At 26.5% G+C, this 22,013-nt stretch overlaps 2 protein-coding genes across 2 annotated transcripts; both read left to right on the top strand.

Moving 5' to 3' along the window:
- Positions 1-2,061: 2,061 nt before the first annotated feature.
- On the top strand, positions 2,062-5,064 carry LOC113852794 (caffeic acid 3-O-methyltransferase-like). Its single transcript, XM_027483165.1, has 4 exons — positions 2,062-2,484; positions 4,183-4,519; positions 4,613-4,677; positions 4,765-5,064. The coding sequence occupies exons 1-4, from the start codon at positions 2,077-2,079 to the stop codon at positions 5,062-5,064; spliced, it is 1,110 nt and encodes a 369-aa protein (XP_027338966.1). The 5' UTR covers positions 2,062-2,076.
- Positions 5,065-20,246: 15,182 nt separating this feature from the next.
- On the top strand, positions 20,247-21,044 carry LOC113853298 (transcription factor HEC3-like). The gene has a single exon (XM_027483864.1). The coding sequence runs from the start codon at positions 20,247-20,249 to the stop codon at positions 21,042-21,044; it is 798 nt and encodes a 265-aa protein (XP_027339665.1).
- Positions 21,045-22,013: the final 969 nt, after the last annotated feature.

A 22,013-nucleotide genomic window follows, 5' to 3' on the forward strand; every position in this document is an offset into this window, starting at 1 on the left:
CAGCAGCCAGCTGTATTGCTGATAGGTTAATTATTATTACTAATTTTTATGATAGGTTAATTAAGTGTGTGTGTGTTTGAACTGTTACTAACGTGATTTTATAGAATTGAATTGGAACAAAAAAGCATCGAATCTTGGGATATTCTCGTTCAATCACAACCTTGTATGCATATTTGGTGCCTTTTTTTATTACACGTTCTCAACGTGTAATCGATTTGCACCAACCAATCCAACGGCTGTGATTGATTTGGCCTGAAGTCGAAACACTGAACGGTTTGAGATTCTTTTCAATTCAGAATAGGTAAGTTGTCTTAATAATTGCAACTGAAAAAGGGTATTTTGGGTAGGTGGAAGCAACATTGATACAGATATATGAGTGTCGTCTATTATATTTGGTTAGTGTAAAAAAAAATATGTGAGCCATAAATTTAAAAGATACTATTATACTTTTTTAAAAAAAAAATACTAATGTCCTAATTTTAGAGGTGCAGAAGGTAAATTTTTAAAGATAAAAATATTTTTTATAATTTTTTAAAATTACATAAACTACTTTCACAAAATTTTTATATTTAAATATACTATAAAATGCAATACATTACGTCTTATTTTCACTTTCAAACATAATATACAAACATAAATATTAGTGTTTTTCTTTTTTATTATCTCGGTGTCTTTGGTTTTTATATTTAAAACGGTATCTAAATGCTATCTATATTCACGAATTCATCATCAACCAGTGAAATATATGAGACAAATTAAATATTAATTTAAGTAAAAAATTAGAAAAGAGAATAATTGCTTCTATTATCGCCTCATTACACTCTACTTGAACCCCATTCTTTAACAGGTAAAAAAATCATTGAGTTTTCTTGCATAAAATATGGCTTAAATAAGTATGAAATTGCCTTAAAATTCAGTTTAATGCACGCGCATCTCGAGGATCACACACGGTGTGGCTAAAATTGTTTTTTTTTTCTTTCTACTTTTTGAAGATTTGTATATCAATTGAACTTTTTTCACAGTATCACGTGGTGGAATATTGCCCACTATTGAAATATGTAAAAACAGATCTTTTCTTTTTTATTATTTATAAAAAAGAATAAATATTCAAATTTTTAAGCCATATTTTTTATTCATATTTTTTTATAAACATATTATTATATTATTTATGTTTTTTATAAAAAATATAAATAAAAAATATAAAAGACAATAATATTATTTATATAATTAATTTTTTATTACTTTTTTTTAATATTAAACATTTAAATAAAGTAAAGGTTTAACTTTTTTTTCTTTTCCATCTTTTTCTTTCAACTTCTTTCTTTTTCTTTTCTTTCAAACTTTTTCAAACTTTTAAATAAAGTCAAATATTTTGATATCAATTAACTTTAGAAGGTTTCATCCAATTGAATAAATCTACACGCATGTAGTGGTGGTTTACTTTTAAATTTTAGTGAGTTAAAATAATAATTCACTTTATGTTTTAAATTTTTAATACATTATTTTATATTATTTTACAACTTAAGAAGATTGAAAATTTATTATTATTTTACGAATTTTGCTGAATAATACTTAAGGATATTGATTAATAAATAATATTTTTAATTGAAATTTATAATGTGATGTGTTGAGAAAACATAATTATATAAATTTTTAATCAAAAATTATTTTAGAGCCACAAATTACTATTAATATCTATTATTATGTTCATGATTTTAAAAGGTTATGTTTTACGTTTTTTAAATTGATAAGTATAACTGTTTTAATATTTTAAAAATTAAAAAATATTTATGTCATTTTAAAATTAAACTTAATTTTAATTATTTATTATACATATTTAGTATAATATTAATAATAATTATTTTAAGTATATTAAAATCGTTGAATTTTCTCTTATTCTTCTACAGTTCACCGTCCCGGCCGTTACCGTTATTATTTTGCTTTCCTTTATTCATGATAGATAGATGATAGTGCCTATATAAACTTGCGTCGCCTCCTCTCATCTGCAAGCAGTTAAGGGGTAACACAAAAGAACCCTTCACTTCAGAGAGAAAGAGAAACAGAAAACAACACGGAATGGGAGAAGTGCAGCAAATAGTGGAAATGAAGAAGGAAGTGACAAACAATACAACAACAAGGTCTGAAAGCAAAGCAAGGCTTGCGATTTTGGAACTAGCTCACATGATGAGTGTTCCAATGTCCCTAAACGCTATCTTACACCTCAAAGTCCCCGAGGCCATGTGGCAAGACGGTTCCAATACTCCTCTCTCCGCCTCCCAAATTCTCTCAATCATTCGTCCCCACGGCGGCGCCGACGCGGAGAACCTCCAACGCATCCTCCGCTTGCTCACAAGCTACGACATATTTGACGAGCACTTGTGCAGCAGTGGCCAAAGGAAATACTCTCTCTCCGAAATCGGAAAGACCCTCGTTGACGATGAACAGGGCCTATCCTATGCTTATTACATGCTCCAGCACCATCAGGTTATTTTTTTACTTTTCATCGCAATTTTTCGCGTTTCTTATCATAATTCAGCAATGTGAATGTTGAATACATATACATCTACTTGTACTCGTGCTTATATTCATGTTCGGTCCATTATCACCCGGTAACATTGATGTGTCAAGCACATTATGCGCTCCTGATATGGATAAATTGTGAAATTAAAACACTCATAATTTAATAATTTTTTATAAAATTAAGTTTAACTGATTCAACTGTTCAATTATTTTAAACATTAATTTTTTAATTATGTATAACAAATTTTATATAATTTAAATATTTATACATAAATTATTTAAATTTAATATTTATTTATATTTTAAAGATATATTATTGTTTAAAATAAAATATTACAATTTTTTTTATTATAAATTTTATAAAATTAATTTATTTGATAACAATATTTAAATAATAATCTAATTAATCTATCTTTAGATAAGATAAATGTCCAAGTTTAATACTTATATTATTGTATCGATAAATCATTATATTTATATATAAATATGTAATTTTAGGCTTAATTAAAATTCAACACAATCACGCACTTAAATATGGTAAGTGAGTCTATTATTAAATTTTTTTTATATACATAAGAACTTAAACTTGAAAACTTAGTTAAATGATACTAAACTGTTTGTTACGGATCAACTTCTATTTAAACTTAATAACTTTTTTATAATTTAAAATTATTAAGTTTTCATAAATTGAAAATGAAATTAAAATATTTTTAATTATATAAAAATTATTACTATTCGGTCTTATTTCAAATTTATAATAAATTTGTTTATAATTTTTTATTAATTTTTCAAAAAAATATTTATAATAGAAAAAATCTTGAAACTAATAATAGTAAAAACTATCATCAGATTTTCATAGTTAAGGACAATTTATAAATAGTAGCTAATATATATCCACGATTTTTTTTAATCTTAAATAAACTAAATCGGTATTGAAAATTTAATAAAAAAAAATACAACAGAAGATCTATTGTTAACAGTGGTTGTATAATTTGATTTTAAATTTAATTAAAATAAATTATAAAATAAAATATCATTATTTGTAAAACATTTTTATCGTAAATTTTTTTAAAAAAATTGTTAGAATAATTTTTTCATAAAATAAAGATATCCAATTTTAAAATCAGCTCAAGATGTAATAGATAAAATTAGTTATATATATTTAGATAAATTTAATGATTATTTTATATGAGATATTAATCCTATTATATATGATCTTGACTCTGATTTTTCGATGCATACTGTCACATCTACTGACAAAACACACTTCAAACAGCATATTAAAAAACATGTGGTGTCAATAATTATGTTATGTACAACATATCTATTGCACGTTACCTCTTCCATTGTCTTTTATCTGGGACCGCTTTTCAAAAAAGAAGCTTTCCTTTTGTTAGAAATTTTTTTTAAAGATATTTATTATTATTTTACTACAATTGTTTTTTTTTTTTATAAAATTTTAATTATTTCTTATATTTATTATAATACAAATAATTAATTGTCATAAAATTTTAAAAATATAAATCACTAATATTAATTTTGATTTATCTAATTTATTACAGATTAGATCTTAAAAAAATTGAAATGACTAATTCTAAGTATGTCTTAAATAGTAAAAAAAATTAGATTGAAGGGGGAAGTGATTGTGTTGTGTTTGCACAGGATGCGCTGATGCGAGCATGGCCGTTGGTGGGGGAGGCAGTGGTGGATCCAACGACGGAACCATTCGTGAAGGCAAACGGAGAGGGAGCGATAGGGTACTACACGAAGCGAGGAGATGTAGTGGGTTTGCTTTACAAGGCAATGGCTGGGATGGCTGGGCCATTGATGAGGGAAATTCTTCAAGTCTACGATGGCTTCGAAGGCGTAGAGACACTCGTTGATGTTGGTGGCAACACGGGTGTTTCTCTTCGCATGATTATGGACAGCTTCCCCAACATCCGCAAAGGTATCAACTTCGATCTTCCCGACATGGTGGCCCGCGCAGCCCCCATTCCAGGTGCCTTTCTCTCTCCCAATCAATCCTTTTTAGCGTAGCTTTTACTTTTCTAAGATCCAAAGTAAATACATCTTCAACATTATACGTATCTAGGTATAACCCATGTTGGCGGTGACGCTTTGGAATATGTCCCCCCTGGGGATGCTGTCTTCATCAAGGTGCCGCTTCTCTATTTCAATGTCTATAAACCCTACTCCAACGTTCTCCAATCCAATGATCAAAATTGATAATGTTTGAACTTGCAGTGGGTGTTCTTATCATGGACGGATGCGGAAAGCAAGCTGGCTATGGAGAACTGCCACAAGGCACTTCCGATGGACGGAAAATTGATTATATGCGAACCGGTGGCGCCGGAGCTGACGGACGAGAGTCGCAGAACGAGAGCATTGCTTGGGGGTGACATATTCGTAATGACAATGTATAGAACGAAGGGGAAGCACAGAACTGAAGAGCAATTCAGACAAATCGGCATTTCTGCTGGTTTTTCTCGTTTCCGTGCCCTCTACATTGATCCTTATTTGACCGTCCTTGAGTTTCAGAAATGAGTGATTGGGAAGTGCTAATAACACTCCTTCAACACACTTTATATCATTGGTTTATTTGAAGAATATATTTTAAAAAAAGTGTGTTAATGTAGCATTTTAAGTGTCATGAGAATAAATCAACTGAAATTATGAATTAGGAGGGAAAAATAATTAGGAACATTAGTACTGTTATGCTTATTGAGATTGTTCCGTATGAATAAACCTTCCTAAAAAAAATTGAATTTATGTTTCACATATATCTTCTGCTCCTAAATTGTACACTGGAATATTCATTTTCCTTTTCTTAGAATTGAAATTAACATTATATTTACATTATTTTATTTCTAATAGTGTAGAAAAACAAAGCAAACTAATAAAATGAGAAAACATACAATTTGTGTTTGGTTTTGTTTAGTGTTTTTATTTCAGGTGATATTCTTTCAGTAATAATTATAAAAATGTAATATTTTTATTTTATTGTATTAATACTTACAAAAACATCAAATTTTTTTTTTTATTTTATGTTTATGAAAATCTATGAAAAAATTTAGAAACAATAAAACCTTAACTATCTTTTTTCATTTCATTTACAACATTGTGAAAATAAGAAATATGAAATAAATAATAATGTTTTGCAATTATAAAGGAAAACATATTAATAAAATGAAAATCATAAAAATATAAATTATATGCATTTTTTTAAGTCATACTTATAATTTGGTTCCTGAGTTTACTTTTGATGAATTATATTTTTCATAATAGATAGTACTTAAAATTTTAAATTGATAACTTAATTAGTATCCGTTTGACTATCATACATAATCATTTTTTTCCTATGATAACACATATTTCAATGTAATAAAATATAATTAAAAAAATTTAAAACATAATATAATTACATATAAAGATTTAAAATTAATTTTATTAAAATTAAATTAATCACACATATAAAAGTACTAACTAACTCTTAGATTTTGTTTGGACCACGGAAGAGAAAAGAAAAGGGAGCCACACCTACTTTGGATGTTTTGGAGAGATGGGGCACGTGCAACCTACTAAAAAAAAGTTTCTCATTGGGTTAATTAATATATAATGAAAAATATTATTTTTAAAATAATTTAATTTTTATAATTATTTAATACACTTATTATTTATTCGCCTAAATAAATAAAAAAATTCTTCTTTTTATTGATAAATTGTTTTCTTAATATTTATTATAATTATATTTGCCTATATCTCAGCGGTACATTTAAATAATATATGTTTCAATTCAATTTTTATTTTTTATTTCATCCTTTATCTAAATAAAGTAGGCTTAATATGTTTTTTCTCCCTATAAATATAAGTCTTTTTATTATTAGTATGTACAAATATTTTTGTTAGGAAGTAATTCTTCTAAAGTTAATAATTTAGGAATTAGTCATTGTTGTTAACCTCTCCTCTATTAAGTACTGAGCTGGCTGACATAGAGCCAGTTCAGCAGTCCACGTGGCCATCTTGAAGCCTAGTCACAGTTTACATGGTATTTTACGTCATTTATTATTTTTTATTTAAAATTAAAATTTACAAATAAATCTTTAAACCTATTTTATATAATTGCATAAAAACTCTTATTCTTCCTCATTCATTTCTTCTTCTTCACACCGGCAACAAATTAGTGATAAGTTTGATGGGGTTAAGAGGAGGAAGGGAAGAGATTGGGCCTGTGGGTGTGGGTGTGGGTGTGGGTGTGGGTGTGGGTGGGAGAAAGGAGAGGAGGTGAAAGTGGAGGTGTAGGTGTGAGGAAGAAGAAGGGAATGGGTTGTAGAGGAGTGGCTCCAAGAAGGGGGGAGAAGGAGAAAGATGAGAGAATAAAAAATTGAAATTGTTTGCAAATATAGAAAATATAATGAAGGGTTTTTGCAAAAATTAATTTAAAAAAATAAAAAATAAATGACATGGCATGTCATGTAAAAAGTGATTAGACCGCATGGCGCCACGTCTAGTTTTTAACACTTAATAGAGAAGGAGTTAACGCCAAGAATCAATTCCTAAATTACCAACTTTAGAAGGACCACTTCCAAACAAAAATATTTATAGAAATTAATTACAAAAATATCTATATTTATAAAAAATAAAAACATAATTAAGCCAATAAAGTATTAATTATTTTTCTCAATTCATTTCAACTATGTTAATAGCAATAGCATCGCAGACAGGGCAAGTTAAGTAAGTATATTGTATATACGGCTAAATGTTTACGCTAGAATCATTTAAATATTTTAAAATATTATTTAAATTTATAATAAATCAAACAAATTTAGAATAATAAAATTATGTGTTAACTGTCTAAAAAAATATATTTTTTAAAAATTTAAATTTTTTTTATGCTCTATCAAAATTTAATCATAATTATATTTTTTTTACTAAAGTTAATGTATTTATATGTATAAAGGTTAAATAAAGGATTAGAAGTCTCACCATGCATCTAGGAGGATATTTACATAAACAACTAATATTTTAAAATAAAAAATGCTTAATTTTTGTAAAAATATTTTAAAAAATGTTTAAAAAATTCCCACACATTCAATCACACATATTCATCATAATATCACAGTAATAACACATAACAAATAAAGTCATCCACAAAATTCCTTTACACACTCATTTACATTTTGTTAAAAATTTTTGGGCAAAATTTTCTATTTTTGCTATTTTTTTTAATGATTTTCTTGTTATAATCAATTTATTTAAATATGTCAACTAGATCCATGAAATTTTTATTCAACATAGGAGTTAAAGGTTCTCTTTGACTCAAAAATTAATTAACAAAAAGTATTTCTGATTAATTCATGAATCATATATTTTTTAAATTGATTTTGTTGTCTTTTGGTGGAGTTGTAAGTGTGTATTGATCTTCTCTTACACTTTTTTTTTTGTCTGATTTGAATTTTTTTTTGCCTCTCTAAATTATCTTTAAATTTGTCAAAAAAAATCCCCAAATATTAAAATCTTTTTACTTAGGTTTAGGTAATGTCTTTAGAATTTTTCTTATTTTGTTTTCATAGAAAATAATATGACTGAATGGTAGGTTTATTTTTAATATGTGTTAAATGTAGTCATGTATTTAAAAGAATTTGATTTGACTCTTCTTCACATACGAATACACACACTAATAGATGGATAAAGTTACGTTGGTCTCACGTACATTCAACATAATATATATATATATATATATATATATATCAGGAGTTTGACACTAAATAATTTTATTAATCCTAATTAATATATTTATTGCCGATTAGGGATAAATATTTTATTGGCTTGCTACAATAACATAACACATTCATACAAGAATATTACTTATTATAGACCAAATTATATATGCTGGCCACATTGGATGCAGGTCTAGTGTTTTTTTTTTCCTGGTCTGTTATGGTGCTGCAGATCTACTTATAAATTATCACAAGTATATTGAACATTCTTGATTGCGTCTCTATAACAGTTTTTATGAAAACAAAATTAATTTCAATGTCTTAAAAAATTAATTTTAATTATCACTTTAAAAATATTTAAATATGCGTGCAAAGTTTTCATAATAATTTGAATTAAATTTTTTAAATTATGTTTGAATTTTATGTTTAAAAAAAAAAGAAGAATTAATGAAGTTTAACCATTATTTAGAAGTTAATTAATTAAGAGAAGAAAAGCTAAACCTTTTCTAATTTTAGTTTTTCTACTTATTTTCTATAAGAATTTTTTTTATCACTCTCTTGTGGTCTTTCAAAATTCTAATTCTATTTTTTTAATATTAATTTTTAAAATGAGAATTTTTTTTTAAAATTATAAAAATAAAAATATTAATTTAAAAAATATTTAATTTTTTAAATATATTAATATCATTTATATAATTAAACATCTATATCGTTCTTTTTTACTATTAAACATTCAAATTAAATAAAAAAGTTTACACTCCTTCTCCCATCGAAACATTGAAACAAACTCATTAAGTTATTCATAATTTTGATACCTTGTTAATTTAAGTTATACATGACTCATTCATGTCATTACGTCGTTAAAAAAACTGAGTTTTAAAGAAGTTAACGTGACAGCCAAACTTTTTAATATATAGAAAGATATGATATAACTGGATGGTAATGCAAAATACTTTTACATTAACTGACCATTATAATAAAATCATTAATCTATTGCTATGTAACGAAAAGGGTGATTAAAAATGTATTTTAAGAATACATTTTATAAAATTACTTTACTTAATAATTTTTATCAATTTAATAATTAAATAGCATATAAATAATTGGTTAAGTTTACGTATTAAGTTTGAGATAAATCTAATGTTTCTAAATATGTTATTTTATGATTAATGTTTATTTATATTTAAAAATATATTATATGTTAAAATAAAATTATTTAATGAAGTTTTAATTACTTTTATTTTGTATAATTGTTTTTAGATTTGATCAACTCAATAAAAATTTTAAATTTACTAGTTTGATTAATAAACTTAATATTTATAAAATATTATTAAACAAAATAATTTTAACAAAAATGATTTTTAGAATAACTTGATTTTTGCTTAAAAATTAAATTAATTTTTAAAAGATAAAAATGTTAGCAAGTAGATCCTTAAATATTTAGATGATTAAATTAGTCTTTCAAACATATTTAAATCACTATTGCATTAGTCTTATACAGATTTTATCATTAAATTATTTTTTAAAGATTTAACTTCTCTGTAAATTAGTCTTTTGAAAATTTAAATTCTCAAAATATTCCTTGAAAATATTAAAAAAGAATATTTAAGAATTTAATTTCATGATACATTTAATCTTTTAAAAAATTTAAATACCAACTACTCTTTATATAAGAATAAAATGACAACAAAAATCTTTTGTAATAAAAAAATCAGTGACATTTTTTAATTAAAATATCAATAAAATTTATATTGATAATATTATAATAGAAAAATATTTTACATTTTTTAACTTGTATTTTAAAAACATTAATTATTCTCCTAGGAAAACTACGGATACTCAACCGAGTCAAAGATGTAATATTTATAACAGGTTTATTATTTAAATGACTAAAACTTACCATCATATATAATATTATATATAATTATTTTTTATAATATTTTCTACATTGACAGGTTCCAAAAGTACATCCCAAATATAAAAGATTTTGAAATATCCTTTACTAATGATAAACATTTTGTATCGAACAAGGTAGCACAGCCACACATCACATTCACATACAACTAATAATGATTTGTTTTCCTCTTGAATGCCATCTAAACTAAACAAGAGTTAAGAAACGATAAAATTCCAAATAATCTAAAATACCCGAAACCAGAAGAAAAGTAGTTAGGATGCAATTCCAAGGAAGAGCTTTCCAAAGGCCATTACAGGACCCAACAAGAATAGAAGCACTTTTCCTTCACTTTTTCCGGAAATTGAAGTCTGAAATTCCTCACTCTAAAGCAAGTCACTATAGTCCTCACTCTTTTTGAAGGCATGGAGTTGAATTCAATGACACCCTTTAACTTTCTTTAGTATGGTGGTGGGAAAGTGAATGAATGCATGGGTTGGTGTCAGATCTCACCCAACCCTTCTCTTAAAGATGTTCTTCCATATATACCAATATCTCCCACCCATTTTATTCACATGCATACAAAACCCCTATCTACTTTCTCTTTGCTTCTTCCCTGGAGCTCAACCAAATATGTTCCTTTTCTTTTACCAGTACGATTGAGCTTTCATAAAAAAATTAAGTAACAGTATGAATCAACTCTTTTCACTGGTTAAAATTAACTTATAATTTTCACAAGTTATTTTAATTTAATTTGTTTAAAATTTAAGGAATTAAGATGTTTTAAACTTATGCAAGAAGTTTTATTATTTTTATATTATATTATTTTCTCTTATAAAAACTTACATGCAAGTTTACTCAAATTAGACTTACATGTATTCTATTTTTGAGAAATTTCTTTTTTTTTTAAATGATAGAAATTGAAGCGAAAACTAAATGGCAACAAGCTGGCAAAAAGCACACTAGCTCAAAGCAAAGCTTTTAAATAGTCATCTTTAAACATTTACAGTTAAATTACTTTCAGTTTCACAACCATAGACTTGGGTTCAATATTCTTTTTCTCCCCCTAGAAGTATCTAATAAAGCTAAGCTATCGTCTAATTTTTTCTAGTTGTGTATGAATGGAATCAATCAAATTGTTTTGACCAGTGTGGTAGGTCCAATGTGATTGTTACTTTTTAGTTTTCCATACAACATTTCGCAAGAGTTCGTTAATGGAAGATCAAATTGGTATTTACTATTTAGTTCACTATCCCTCAAAAAAATACAAGACCCTCTTCCCTCATCCCAAACATGATTAAAGAATGGTTCTTGTGTATAAAATTCAACTCAACATACCAAAAGGAGAAGAAACAGTGCATGTACATTCACATGGACAGTACATGCATTAATTAATCATGTCATCAATGGCATAACAATTTCCATTTGATCAAAACACTGCACACAAAATTGACAGAAAATGCATGGGATTAATTTAAGGATAAGTTTCTAGTTAAGTGTGATAAAAAAAAAGCAAGAGGAGCTTTACGAGTTAGTAAAAGTGTCTTGACTAACTTAAAAGCTTATTTCATCAAATTAAACCTATTTGGTATACGATCTTATTTTAATATTTTTTAAAAATATTAATTTTAATTCTTAAATTTGAGAATAAAAATTAAAAGTAATAATTTATTTCAAAAAATATTTATTATCTTGAGAATATGAAACTATAATAAATTCTATATATATTTTTAATATTACTATTTATAGGACTCTAAGTGTTGATGTTAATTTTTTTTTTAATTTTACTAATAGCTTTGAGTTTATAAATTCTTAATTTTTTTTCATTTTTATTCTTTCTATGATATTATAATTTCTTTCTTACTTTTTTAATTTCAAAAACCCTTGGACCAATACTTATTCTATCACATTAATTTTATTTTTTAAATGATATAAATTATCAAAATTTAAATATAAATTTTTTAATAATGTTTTTTTTATTAAAAATAAGAATAAAATTAAAATGTATTACCTAAATTTTTAACATTATAATCATTTTTAAGTAAATTAACTACAAAAAAATATTAATTATATAAAATCATGTATAATTGTCAAAGGTCAATAAATTAAACATCTTTTAATGATATATCTTACATTTTTAACTAGTTCAATTCAAATTATATATCAAATTTTTTTATTTAATCTAATAGTTTTCAAATTTTAATTTTTAACTAACTTTAAATTTGTAACTAGTTTAATTATAAGTCAAACATAATCCATGAAGCTTATATATATATTACACCTATCTTGTTAATTTTAAGATGGTGTTGTATATATCTTAATCCTAGTTTTACAAAGGGCTAAGTTTTCCGTCTTTCGTTCCTGACATTGAATGTAATATTCATAATGGGACATTATAGGAACAGAAAAAAATATTAGAAAGGTATTTATTAATGGCAATTGTTAGAAATTTTATAATTTATATTTTTAATAATATACAGTGAGTTATATATTATTTATAAGTGATTTAATTTCAATGAATTCTTTAAATTACAAATAAAATAAAATAAAATAATATTGGATTTTAAATTCGTTAAAAGATAATGGTAACAAAACATAAAGTGTGGTTATAGTCTTCAAGAAATTAGATTAGTAAAATAATTTATTCTTTCCCTATCAAAGAGAAACACTAGATCTCATAGGAAGATTAAGAAATCTGGATAAGAAAAATCATATTACCAAAAAATTTTAAAAATCATTGACCAAAAGATCCAAAGTTTGATGCGTTTACATTACAGAGTCCTATAAATCTAAGTATTTTTAAATCTCTCTTTTGTCTGTAATAACATAGTATAATGTAAATTTAGTTTTATAGAGTTCTGTTAATATTAATGGAAACTTTTCTCAACAAGAATTATATCAGTATGATGACTAATTCTATTTTAAGGTTTCGTTGCACTTTTTAATTTTCATATTTTAACTTGTGTGTTATTTTAGTTTTTTATTGTTAAATTTTCACATTGAGCTTTTATAATTTTTTAAATTAATTTTTTTACCTTAAATATTTAATAATTAACATAAATATAACAAATATATGAGACACACACACACACACAACAGACTTAATTTGAACCATTTCTAAATTGGAAAATTAAATATAAACAATTAAATTAAAAGAGCCAAAATTATACATGATTTAAAATATTAAAAATTAAAAATAGAAATAAGTTAAATAAAATTTATATTAAAATTGTAACCATACCTCTGTTTAGAGCTCTCCACTTGAACTAACATGAAATTGGTTTAGTTTAGTATAGGTTGTTCTAAAAACTTTACAAACCAAAATCTACATAAACCTAATCATTTTATTTACTTTGGATCCAATTTTTCTTCAAACCCAATTACACCCTATATTGCCAGTGAGGATTATAATTATCGAACAAATAATCATTGGGGGACAAAAGGATTCCTACAAATAAGACAGCTATTCATGAAGTCATTCAAGAAAAATGTGCTTACAATTCCTCATACATCAGATCTCTTCTTTCTTTGGAAATCACCTTCACATACCTTGCCAAAAAACTGTATATTAAAGACTTAAACACAATTATCGTTTCTTAGAGAGAAAATGTGAAAGATTCTGATAGAGACGAAAGTATGAGATGAATTATATTAAAAATTAACTTTAAAAAGTATATGTACTTTTCTAATAAATAATTTCTTATTTATATATAATTTACATATTATAAATTGAATAAGATAAAATCAAAATGATTTGAGTTTCATATTATTTTTAAATAAATCTAAATCAAGCTCATTTTTATTTATTTATTTATGATTGTATCATTTTTTTTTACGTTAAACTGATCTAAACCTTACTACAAACATGTCTAAATCTATCTGTTAAACGAAGTCTATTAAGGCAATATATAAGTGCATGGCTATTTTCAACTTTTTATTTTTCTTAAATTGCCTTTTTCCTATCAAATATTAGATTTCCCTTTTGCACTTGTACTCCAATAATCTCTTTCTTAAAGTGGAAACGTTTGTTTTTATCCATGATTACTTGATGGTGACACTAGATCTTAGTTAATATTTTAATTGTCAATGCACTCTATATCTTGTAAGCTATTAACTGTCATTAATGGTTCTACCATTCAACTTTCACGTTATCAATACAACTTTCAACACAAGTATTTTCACATAATCCACTACATGTATCTTTAATGTTTATCTTAACGTTACAACATTGACTGTAATAATATTGTTAGAATATTTTACAATTGTGAAAGGTTTAAAAAGATTCCAATCAATAAATTAAGTGAGAAAAAGTGAGAACATAAATAAATAAATTGAATATTACATTAACCCAAAATCTTAAAGAATATGAGAACAAGTTTTATATATATATTGACTTACTCATTCTTATTCAATATGAGGCTTTTCTCACAAATTGACATTAATTCTAGAAATAATCATACCCATAATTCTAATACAAAAATACTTTTAGAAGAAAATGATCTAAAAGATAATAAACTCACCCAAAATTTAAATTGTGATATTTGTGTCTATCTGTTTATGTATATACGTACACTTACTACTACTGGATGTGCAAAGATATCCTTTTGTCAGTAGACTTGAGGAACCTATATCGCCTAGCAACATTGGTTCACCGAAGTTGGAGAAAACCCATCCTACTTCAAAAGCAACCCCAGTTGTTTGAGTTGAAGGTTAAGTATCCACGGTTTTAAATCCTTGGATCCTCGTGATTAATCCTAATGTTTGTCAATTGCTTTAAGAAAAGAAAATAAAATGGTCTAGTGTCAAGTATTGATTAATTTGTGTTTAGTGAACACCATTCCATGAAATTAATACCAGAGTTTTATTTAATCTTAATAATGAATCCTCACAGAAACTTCAAACAATAAAAACTAAGTTCAGTTAATGAATGAGGAAATGAATGCGTAGAATAATGAAATATGGATATTGTTGAAAAGTCTAAAAATAAAGAGGCAGCTGGATCTAAATGGATATACACAATAAAATCCAGTTTGATTACATATAGCAATGAATCCTATATCTATTGGGTCTCACAGTGGGTTGATTAAATACCCACTTAATAGAAGGTACTTGCAAATGTGTATGAATATTACTCGTGCTTATTTACTCACATCTTTATACAATACATTTAAAATTAAAATTTTACATAAATAATCTTAATTTAATTTTATATGTATTATATTATAACTTGATACCATATTATATTATTTTTTACAATTCTACACATTATTTGATATATTTTTATTAATTTTTCATTTTATCATAATATTTATAAAAAAAATGTTAGAAAATATTGCATTTTAGTTAACTAATTACAACTACAAGTAATGAATACGGGTGTAAGGATTTAGGTGTCCAAGATATGGAAATAGAAGAACAAGTATGAATAATTCTTTTAAATATATGGCTTGGAAATGGGTACTGTAGTATTTTATACACGCATTACCTACTGTCATTTTTAGGTTTCATGATATTTCATTTGGATTGGTTTAAGGTGAGGCTATTCATTAAAGAGTTTGCCCAAAAATATGAAATTGATTAGGAGAAATTTACTTCATTGAAAATATAAACTTATTCTCTTTTTAGCTTCTTCAGTTTTATTTATTTTTAAATAAAATTAAGTTCACTTTAATAAAAATAGAAAAAAAAGATAAAAGAAATTACGCAAAATTTATTTAAACAAATTTAACACCATCTCCGTCCTATACCTTTCTACAACCCTCATTCCTCAATCTCTCTCTTTTCTCATGTCCAATCTTCCTCTCTTTTCTGGTATCCAACTTCTTCTTTTCAACCTCTTTCTTTTATCATACTCAACTTTTCTTCTCACTCACACTCCAACCCTTCTTCTCTTTTCATACCTAACTCTTCCCCACTCCCATGCATACTTACTTGCTCTCTCCATCCCTTAGCCCATCTCTCCTCATTCTTCCACACTCACTTAGTCTACTAAAATTTATCTAACCAAATTTTGTATAACTTATTTTTGGTATTTTCTTTATTTTTATTTAACGTCTAGTTCTTTCATTAAGGAGAGACAATCTGAATCTTTAGCCCCTCATTTTAAATGAAAGTTAAACTAATTTGATATTAAAAATACATTTTTATGCAGAGATAAATCTCTGCATTTGTAATTAATCAATATTTCTGATTATTTGTAATTATAAAATTTTCCTTACTTTTTGTTGCCCATGATTCTAAGATAACATTAATTCCCTAGATATATTGTAGTTAGCCTTGTACAATTACGAAAACAAAAAATAATATTTAGTTTTTCTCATATTTAAAGTGAATAGAATTTTGCAATGAGGAGAAAGAGTTAAGTGTTGCTTGGAACAACTATTTTATTCAACAGCAAAATATGTAAATGTATTTATTTTTTAAGATATTTATTTTTAATCTGTTCTTCACATTCTTACAAAAATTAAATGTTGACTATATAGAACGCTATATGAAGAGACAAGAGAAATGGAGAACGGGAACCCTAGCTAGCTCGGAATGATTATTTTTGTGCATGCGCAAGCGTAGAACAACATAGCATTATAACACAGATACAGTGAAAGTAATGATCAGGTGTAGTGTGTTGTACTTGAGAACTCCGGAAAATTAAGAAAGGAAAAGGAAAAGAAATGATCACACACTAGTGTGTTGTCCCACCGTCTGATGATCACCAGTCTGAGGCTGATGTAACGTGGTTTTGATCAACTTTGCTGCTTCTGAGTCTATCTTCTAAGTATTTCATTTCATATAACTTGTAAATGGTAAAACCCGACTCTGCTTCAATCGTCAGAAAGATAGCAATGTAACTCTCTTCCTTTGCCTAAATTGTTGCTTCTATTTTCAACTTTAATGTGTTCTCACTTTCTCTCTTCCCCCTCCATTGTAGAACAATACATGTGTACCAATTGCGTGTTCTCCGTGTATGCTTAGTTTAAAGTTGAATGAATAATAATAATTTTGGTGAAGCATGTAATTTAGATTAATTGAAAACTAGAAGAATTATTTTCTTCAATTATAAAACAAATAAGTCTTAGCATATTGATTATGATGGATGGTAGTACTATTTTTATTTATATGGCTGATTAAGGTTAGGTATTAGTATCTAGTGATAGACCCTAAAAGATTTAAAATCTTTCTGTTAAAATATATTTCTATCCATTAAACTCAATGACATCAAAATTCTAGGTACATGAATTAATTATGCATAGATATTAAATTATGTTTGTTGTTTTTCAATTTTATCCCTATGTAATTTGACAATGCTCTTCGACGGGGAGAACCTTCTACTTTGGGAAAATATAACATCAGCTTCTGCATTTTAAAGTTAGTTGGCTTCACTAACACGAGAGTACCTTAATTAATTGAAGTTAATGTCACACACAGTTATCATCAATAATATTGATATTTCAAACCTTTTTTGTGTGTTATGTCTTGAATCGGCATTCTCCAAAATCCATCAGGCTAATGTGGGAATGTAATTTTAAAATTATTTAAAAAAAACTGAGTTTTAATTAAGGCGAAACTTGGCTTAAAATAATATTCCTTGTCATTTTTTATTTACCAAAAAAAAAAAAAAACTGAGCACACATGACACATATATTGCAGCAGCTGATGTCAAACTAATAATGACTTTGAAAATATCTTCTTACACATCAATAAATTACCCTAATTGTTCGGCACACAGAAAAAGGAGTTGGGTAAAATTAAAGGGCACTGTGTTCCATATCAATCAAATACTACATATGTTTCACATACTTTTCTGGGATTAACAAAATAAGAGATTGATCTTTAATTAGTAAATAATAAACATGTAATTTATTCTTCCAATTCTATATATGCAAAAAGATGTGCTCCAAAGCACCCAGTACGTACGAAGACAGAACCCATAAAAAATTGAGTACGCTTGACAAAGTAAAGTAAACTAAGTTAATTTTTAACATATTTTGATTAGCTTAAAATTTTATTCAAACAAAGTAAAGTTATTTGATCAAAAAACTTATTTTCCTTACCTGTATTTCCTTAAAATATTATTTCATGTAACATTGACATTAATTAGCTTCTAATTTATTTTTATTTTTATTTTTATTATCTTATTAAAATTACTGTTTTATCCTTTTTATATTCATAAATTCTTAACCCTCGTTTTCATTCTCTAACTCTCTTATTTTCATCGAACACATCGAATATTATTTTTATAATATAATATTATTAAGATTAAAATATACATTTATTTTATAAAAATATAAAATGAGAATAAAATTATTATCTTAATTTTTAAGATGCTAATTTATTTGAAATAAATTAAAATATAAAAATTGAAAACTATTTAAAAATATAGTTACCAATTAAATTTTAATTCATAGCCAAGTAATTTCGTGTGTCCTATTTAGTATTTATTTTTACTAAATACTTTTAATTCAATTACTTTATTAACTTTTAATTTTTAACTTTTGACTAGCTTTTAACTTTTAAATTAAATTATTTATTATTTTTACCATATATGACTAAGGTTAATTTTTTAAAAAAATTTCACTCCTAAATTAATATTTCTGTTATAATTTTATAATTTTTAATAAATTTTAATAAATAATAAAAAGTATATTATTAATATTCGTCTTTTATAAAATGTAAAATTGAGTAATCTAACTTTTGAATCATGTTATATTATTTTTATTATTATGTCTGTCAAATTAATTTGTTATAATTTAAACATTTAAAAATATATTATCTGTTAAAATAAAATTATATAATAAAATACGTATTAATTTTATTTATAAAAGTTATTAAATAATATCAGTGTTACAGTTTAGTGTTAAGCAATATGATATATATATATATATATATATATATATATATATATATATATATATATTTCCTCCACTTAAGTTCAGGAAGCATCCCTCCTTTCTCCTTGATTAAATAATGGCACAATTTCCTATTTTTAATGTGTGTGAACTTTGACTTTGAAGATGCCAACTGACTCTTTTCAATTATCAAATTATATGAAAGAGTAGTCTGTATAATGAATAACAGTGTAAGTTGGATATTAACCACATATAACATGTGATATCAAAGTGATACAGGGGAAAATGATGTTATAATTATTTTTTTTACGATGAATATTTCAACATTTATACAGTTTGAACAAAGTCTACTATGACGATTTTTTTTCTCAATATTAACTTTCTTTCTATTTTTTTTTATAAAATTATAAAACTTTATTGCAATTAAACGGGTGCAAATAATATTTGTGGGCACACACACATATATATAGAGAGAGAAATAAGAATACAAATTAAATTAAAAAATTTAAAATAATTTTAGCATAAACAATTATACTAACTACATTGCTTTTTTGAATTTGTATACTACTTAAAATGAAAAAAATAAAACAAATCCAATTAACATTTGGAAATGTATATGATTATGGCAAGGAAAATATATTCTTTAAAGTAATCTTAAATCATAATGGATTTTGAAAAGGAGAGAGCAGCCCTAGCTAGGATTTCAGTGCACGAAAGAACAGATTGGAGAGAGAAGTCTTGGAATGAGACTAAGCCAGCTGATAATCTTCCCCTACGTGTATTTCTTTTTAACTTTTTCCCTTAACCCTTTATGTGGAATTGATTCGATACTTTATTTTGTATGAATAAGTACTGCAATATTCAATCCCTTTAACATGCAACACCACCTTTTCTTTATATTCATCATCTGTGTACTTTTTGCAGCCACTCTCATTTCAGTGAAAACTCATTCCAAGTACTTGTCCTCTCCCTCTTTCTTCTCCTTGGGCCCTCTATAGCTACCTTAAGAACCATCAAAGACAAAGTGCATATTGAGGACGAGATAACTTCAACCAAGGTAATCAACTAGCATACTAGTTAGCTCTTCCTTTCTCACCACACGGCTAGATAACTCTTTTATGCGGCGAGATAAGAGAACCTAGTTATTGATTCTCTCTTTCCTATTTCTCTTAGACTTTTTAGTCCAATTAACTATAAAAAAATCAATAAATTGCAAAAGTATAACATCAGCTAGAATAGAAACACCCCACCCATATTTCTTATTTTGTGACCATGGATCATACCAACCAGAACACTACCACTACATTCACAAATGTTCATAGCACTTGGAATAATCAAGAGAATATGGGAACGGATGAACATAATAACAGCATCTTCCATGATCACCATCATCAAATTCCGATGGGTTCAACAATTTGGCCCAACTACCACCCTCTTCACATACAGTCATCCTCATCCTCATCCACATCCAGGGTGGCACCCTCTTCAGGTTTCCTGAGTGACATACTAGGAACACACTTTGAAGAAGAGGAAGAAGGTGAAGAAGAGTTAGGAGCCATGAAAGAAATGATGTACAAGATTGCTGCTATGCAGCCAGTGGACATAGACCCAGCAAGCATAAGAAAGCCAAAGAGGAGAAACGTTCGCATAAGCGATGATCCACAGAGTGTAGCTGCACGACACAGGAGAGAGAGAATCAGTGAGAAAATTCGCATCCTCCAAAGACTCGTCCCTGGTGGCACCAAAATGGACACAGCTTCAATGCTTGATGAAGCCATTAGCTATGTCAAGTTCTTGAAGAGGCAAATCAAGTTGCTTCAATCAACTCCACATTCTCAACAACCACCAATTAATTGCATTGGTTCTGCTACCACAACTCCTAATAATGGTATCTTCTTGTTACCCACGGGCAGTGATTGGCCTTTTGCACCAAATGTATTGCAAGGTTCCACCAACTCATCCTCTTCCTCCATGGACATGGTGGCTGAAGTGGAGTTGAACACCAGAGCCCATGCCCATGCCGGGGATGCCTCCTCCAGCTTTAACAATCATGAGGTAATTAGTGAATAATTGGGGATGATTTAGTGGGTAAGTAATATTTAGGATCAATGTGTGCATATATGACATTATGTTTGTTCATTAGTGAATGGTGGGAACAGGAAGAAAAATGGGATTGGAATGTAAGAGGTGGGTATAGTAATATTTTCAACACTTATATTTTGTATACTAATTTTATATAATTATCTTTGTTTGATCTCTTTTTCATCCATTTGACATTATGAAGTGTTTATTTTAATTGGCTAATAATTTAAGGGGAGGGTCATGTGTGAGGGTAAAGGTTTGTTAGGATATTGTTGACTAAAGTGGGTGAGGAATAATCATAACGGTTGGCTTGGGTTACGTATATATATCCTTATTTATAAGGTATGTGGATGGAATAGAATGGCATAATATATGTGCAGTTTGCGAGTTGGCCGGAAAGTTAGTTTGGTCGACTCTCTTCAGGGAATAATTTAAAATGTGACGTGAGAAGCTATTGAATACTCAAACCCATCCATCTATCGTCATAAATCCCCTCTCTCCCTCTCCTTTTCTCACTTTTCTCTAGATCTCTTCTCTCTCTCTCTCTCTCTCTCTCTCTCTCTCTCTCTCTCTCTCTTATATATATAGCCACACATGCAAACGTAGATTGAGTTATACATAGCAGTATTTATCTGACTAGTTGAACGTTTAGGACAACATTAAGACAAATACAAACGGTATATTAGTTAAGAAAAATCAAAATGAAATTTTTGTTACAAAATAAAATTAAGACATATATTTCTTTTTTCCTAATAAGAGGATATAATTACGTTCTTATAGAATTAGTTAGAATTAATAATTATTTTTTTACTATTTTTCATGTAAAAGTTTTAAGTACAATACATGAAGAATTAATAAAAGATATAGTAGAAAGTTTACCAAATAATTATCAGAAAATATATCTTTTTCAATTTGTAAATTTTTTTAAGATAGATTAATAAGAGTAAAAGTATTAAT

This window comes from Abrus precatorius, unplaced genomic scaffold (genome assembly GCF_003935025.1).
Source record: "Abrus precatorius isolate BTA unplaced genomic scaffold, Abrus_2018 Scaffold10, whole genome shotgun sequence".
In the NCBI taxonomy this organism is placed as follows: Eukaryota; Viridiplantae; Streptophyta; class Magnoliopsida; order Fabales; family Fabaceae; genus Abrus; species Abrus precatorius.